Raw genomic sequence first — 5,782 nt, forward strand, 5'->3', positions numbered from 1 at the left:
TAAAACGGGCTCTGAAACGTGGTGCTCACGACAAACGCCAGCGCAGGGTTGGCAAGGGGAGGCCAGAATGCGGGGGGGATCCCGGCCGGGGGTGAAGGCGTTGCGTGGCAGGCATTGCACAGCCCAAGGACAGGCTCGGGGTCCGGGTTTCCCTTCCCTGAAGCGTGGTGTGCTCTGGTTTTGGTGGCTGTTTCTGCTCTTTCACATCCCTCGGCTGGGAAGCAGTACTGTGGAGTCTCCTCTGTTTGGACTCCGATAAGAAACTGATCTTTGAAATGTCCTTGTTTTACTTATTCCATCCCCCTCAAAGCCAAATCAGGCAGGAAAACACAACACTAAAGCATCAGAAGTGTGTGTGAGATGAAGCTTATGGCTCCTTAATCATGCAAAACCTCTCACCTCTCTGCTCTGCAACCCCATTAAGTATTTGTGCTGCGGCTTACAGCGAATAAACTTCTGTCGAAATCCCCCCCTCTTGTCCTTCCTCCTCTTGCCTCTACTCATCTTGCAGTATCTCCAGAGTGGCAAACAGTCCCAGAAGGGCGGCTAGAAAGTGTTCAGGAAACTCTGACAGCTCTTTAATGCTCTTTGTACTGCCTAGTTTGAGACCGGAATAAAACCAGAGTGGGAGACTTTGATTTTGGATTAGCAAGTACAGTCTGAGAGTTTCCAGGACAGGGACTGAGAAAGCAAGGTTTGCTTCTCCGCAGGGGGAAGGCAGGCGTGTGATAAATTACAGATCTGGCTCCTCTCCAATCCTTGGGGAAATGTGAGCACCCTCTTCTAAAGGCATGTACACATCTCCGCAGGCACGGGGCTGCGAAAAGAGCCTGGAAATAAAAAGGGAAAACATGCAATGGCTTGTGATAAACAAAATGGGCTTTTCTTTTCTTTTTATTTCAGTAAGAAAACAAAATACGAGGCTCAGCTGCTACTGCAAATGTGTGTTATTTCTTTTTTCCTTCTGGAAAGATTAGAGGATAGACAGATACTGGCATGCATAGGAGCCCTTCCCTTCCCCTGGGTGTAGATGAACTTTTATTTGGTACCTGCCTTTTTTTTTTTTTTTTTTTTTGGTCTGAAAAAACCCAAACAGATTTCTCTGGGCATCCTTTAGGTATACTAATAACTGTCCCTGTGGGATGTTTTCATGGGGGGCTTTAATCCCTCTCCCTGAAGACTCAGCTCTCAGAGACTTACAGCAGACGGGGGTTTATTCCACGGTGCTGTGCTGCTGATGGATTAACTCACGTGATTCCTCCCTGCGTACTCAAGGGATATGATCCCTGCTCACAGCAACGCTCCAGCACAAACCTCAGCTCACACAGCCAGCCTCAGACCCACGCTCCGGGGCTGCGTGGTGCTGGGATAACAGCTACAAACAACTTCCAACTAACTGGCACCATGAATGATTTGAATTGTTCATCTTTTGTATTTTAAAGAAACGCTATCTTTGCTGGCAGGAATTCCTACCTAATTTAGTTACAGTGATGTTATTTATACAGCAATGTCTTCTGTGGGGCATGTGAACCGTACCAGACGACGACCAAGGTCATTTGTTCTGCTGCTCATAAAACCTTCTGCTTTAATTCAGGAGAGAACATGGTTTCCCTGATGACCGGTCTGTGGCAACTAATTATTCCCTTGATTGTCCTATCACATTTCTCAGCATCTCTTCCATCCCGGGAGAGGTAAGCACTTCTTGTGCCTCTGCTTCCTTTTTCTCCATGGCTTTTTGTTCAAAAAGCCTGCTAGCTCTAAAGTCAGCCTTTTATCTGCCCTCCAGAACTTGCAGCTCCTTGGCTCTTGGGTTTTTTTTCTTCTATAAATTGATTTAGTTAAATGAGTGCAAATGTCATAAATATTTTTTCTTGCTTAAGAGTGGAAACATTGATTTGACTTAATTCAGAAGAAAAATCAGGACCCCAAACAGATCAAACTACAGTAAAAAAAGACACTCTTGAGTCTCTTTTCCTGCTAGGTAATTATACAGGCATATATAGAGGTGGATGTTTCTGTTTCAAATAGCCTAGTCCCACGAAAGCATAATAAAAAATAGTCAATCTTGTAAGCTGAGCAGTTCACAATCTTGTGCGTAAGACTTCGGCAAGGTTGTCTCTCCTCCTGCTTGTGCAGGGACAATGAAAGCACAGAGAGGCTAAAGGCCTTAGCCTGGAGAAGGACAGAGCTGAGACGCCCTTGCAGCCCTTCCACGGTTTAATAGCTCTGGTTGAACCTCACTGAGGCTTTGAGCACTTCTTTTAATGGCTTGTCCATCGGTCAGCTGCGAGGGCTGGTCTTTGGTGCCACCACCGTTATCTACCTGTTCCTTAAGGTTTGTGTATCTGGGTGTTCAATTTATCACTCCTCCAGTCTCTTGTCCTTCTCTTTTGTGCTGAATCGCTGTTACCCTCTCGTTCCCATACCCTTACGGTAAGGTGATTACATTAGTAAGAAGCAAGTGCAGGTAGTGTTTCTGTGTGATGGTTAACAAAGGTATTCATTTTAAACTCCTGTAAGATTTGCCCTTTTTTGGTGAAACTTTGCCAAATTGGCATAAAGTCTTGCCCATCTTTCTTTGAGACCCTCTTTCCTTGAGGAAGTAGTTTTAAATGTCCGTTCTTCTTTGGTCTTAAGCCCATGGCTTTGCACCTCTTCCTTCTCTTCTAACCTCCCAGGACTGTGAGACACGCCGATGGGCTCTTCCACAGTGAGCTCAGCAAGATGAATGGCAACGCCTACGTGCGGCAGCTAGTCAAACACCTGGTGGGCCTCAAGGAGAGGTAAGGACCAGCCAAAACCACCCTCCTGGGACATGGAAGTCTCCAGCGGGAGATGGGATCCCAGCAATGAGGGGGATGCCCATGGGGCTGAGCTGTCTCCAGCTCCAGAGCCAGCCTGAGCACTGGCCTCATCCAGAAGATGCCCAAGATGAGAGGAGATGGAAGAGAAGGGGAGGGATATGGGGGTCCTTGATGGTGGGAAGAGAGAAATCTCTGTGGTTTGTGATAAGCCCCACATCACATGGCTGGGAGGAGCGGCCGCTGTACTGTGGTTTCCCTGCCGCAGGTCCCAGAGGCACTCTGACGGACTGTTTACCAGCGAGTACAGCAAGATGAGAGGAAACGCTCAGGTTCAGAAATTCATTCAAAATCTCATGGGCCGCAAGCGCAGGTAAGAGCTCTGCTTCCTGGGAATGGGAAGGCAGCTTGGGGCACGCAGGCTGCAGGGAGGCAGGTCTCAGCTCCAAGAAAAGGGGGGTGGCATCACCAGTGGTTTGGGAAACTCTGGGCTGGGGCTTGGTCCTCTCCTGTGCCTGGAGCTGCTGTGCAATAGTGGCAGAGCAGGACACAAACCTTCTCACCGAGGCCATTTCCAGGCATAAACCAACACTGTCTACTGCATATGCACGTCAAGCTTAATGCATAGGACACAAAACTTTTTGTATCAGATCACAGCCCAGGATGTTTTGTTTGCATTTTGATTTAGCCTTCTGGGGAAAGTTATAGGCGATTCACCTTCTTCAAATAAAGTACCTGAGAAACTGTTTGTAGGTAAATGGGCTCCGTAACAGAATGAGGAGGACCTCTGGGTTTCATAGTCCCCATCCATGGCTCTGACTGCCAAACTGGGCAGGCTTTAGACATAATCGTATATATGGCCAATATGGGGTCTTTCATCCAGCCGAAACACGGGGTCACCAGCTCCCACTGAAGCCACGTGTATGAGCACATCACCATGTGGCGTACTGTGATGCAGCTCACGACTGCTGCTGCCCTTGCTGCCGGTATGTTATGAAGGGACAACGTTGCCTGGAGAGGTTTCCTTCGAGCCTCGCCCTTCCTTCAAGGCAGAGACGTAGCACATTGAATCCTTCCCATCTGTTCAGGTGCTCTGATATTTTCTGGGGCGTGCACCGCTAACAAAATCCTGGCAGACGCAGTAGATTTTTAATTTCCAAATGCTGGGAGAAGGTATACATCCATGGGTGGAAGGACATGCCGGTACTGGGTAATGAGGCATGGTGCAAGCGCATATTGAAACCTGTCCCTTTGCCAGCCAGAAAGCATCCGAGCCTGATTTGAAGAGGATACTTCTTCTTCTTCTTCCTGCACAATGATGGTGACAGTCAGCAGGTTAACAGAGCATGGACCATGGGGCAGGTCGCTGGAGGAGTGAACCTGCCTTCCAGACAGCAGTGCTGCTTACACTATTTGTGGGTTGTTTTTTTTTTTAATGATTATTAATTTTCTTTATCTGAACCAGCTCCTCTGGCCCAGTCAACACAGATGTGCAGGGGAGAGAGGAAGAAAACAGCCACGAGGAACTTTGCTTTATGTGGTTGTACCAGAGCTTTCTAAACACCAGGTAGGTGGGACAGATTTGTCACCTCTATGGCCCTGACCACCAAAGTGTTGAAGCCGAAAGAGGACTTTTAGTAACTTGTAAAAGCCCAGATTTTGCCTCAAGCGCAGAAGCCTGATGTAATGCAGCAGATCAGAAGGGCTCATTTGGTATCCTCAAAAAGGGGAAGGGCGGAAGATTTATTGAATTGTCCATATTTAATAATCACTTCTGCCTCATTCCCCATCAGCTTGTGAGGCCTCGGGGACGGTCATTGCTGAATTGCAGCCCTCGTCACACAGTTTTGTACCTCCTGTCATTCTGCCAGCAACCACGCTCCCAGGGGTGGTTTGCAGAACCAGAAAAGCAAAAGCTTCCGTCTAACTGCAAGGCGGCACGCGGCTGCGTGCAGTCTCGATTCCTGTGCCTACATTCACCCTAATCTCTATTTCTTACCTGCCAAGCCCACCTGGCACTCAGTTTTACCTGGCCTAAAGCAAAGCTGGCATTGAGCTAAGAAATGCCATATAAAAGCCAGTTATTAAAAATAATAAAACCCAGGGAAATGACGTAATACCTTTTTTCTAATCATAGAGTTGACATCCTGGACTGAAACAGTTGTTCATCCCTGATCTAACAGTTAAAATAGAAAGCCTTTGCTACCCTGTCTGGATTCAGTTACTGATTCAAACACACACCTCAGGATGGGCTGTCCCAGCATCTGGGCATCGTCTCTTCCTAGAGACCAACCACCTTCACTTAGACATCTCACTGTCAAATCACTAAAATGAGGAGGAATAAGCTGGTCCTTCGTACCTCTTGTCCCCATTGCCCAGAATAAATGGGGATGATAACACCACCAGGCTTGCCTGTGCATCTGTGGGGTGCCTGGCTGCAGGCAGCCACGATTTGGGTCGCTCTATCCTACATCTGCTCCTTGGAGTCATCTTTGAATTCTACAAGGTGGCCTTGTCACCCTTCCTGCAGTCCGTGCCCCCAGAAATAACAAACTATCACTCGTCTTTTCCCTTCCAACAGCCGCTCGGACAGCGATGCCAGGGAAGCTGCTGCAATTACCAGCCAGTATGTTTGCCCCATCTCTAAGCAGCTGGCTGCAGACGTGAAGGAAGATACACACACTTTCGACTGAAGGTGATGGGAAAGAAACGGTCAAGGAGATGGTTTTGCATGTATATAGCCTTGAAAATAAACAGGGAAACTATTGAGTTTGCTTAGGAAAAACTCTTGAGATCAGTAAATAAAAAAAAAAATTCTGGAAAAGAGCCAAAACCCAATAAAACCTCTTAAGATTATCAAGAGTGAAATATATGTCAGTGTGAACTGGTCAGTAGATGGAGCCTGAATGAAGCACATCACTTCCACTTTGTGGCAGCGTCTGAAGTCAAATAAAGGTTTGTTGGCTACGCCCGTGCTTTGG

The 5,782-nt window shown here is 47.5% G+C and overlaps 1 protein-coding gene across 1 annotated transcript; it reads left to right on the plus strand.

Annotated features, from left to right (window-relative positions):
* The first annotated feature begins 1,602 nt into the window (after positions 1-1,602).
* Positions 1,603-5,494, plus strand: SCT (secretin). Its single transcript, XM_010299148.2, has 5 exons — positions 1,603-1,691; positions 2,679-2,783; positions 3,070-3,174; positions 4,267-4,368; positions 5,383-5,494. Exons 1-5 carry the CDS (start codon positions 1,603-1,605, stop codon positions 5,492-5,494), a joined length of 513 nt encoding a protein of 170 aa, XP_010297450.1.
* Positions 5,495-5,782: the final 288 nt, after the last annotated feature.

Source organism: Balearica regulorum, chromosome 5 (genome assembly GCF_011004875.1).
Source record: "Balearica regulorum gibbericeps isolate bBalReg1 chromosome 5, bBalReg1.pri, whole genome shotgun sequence".
Taxonomy (NCBI): domain Eukaryota; kingdom Metazoa; phylum Chordata; class Aves; order Gruiformes; family Gruidae; genus Balearica; species Balearica regulorum.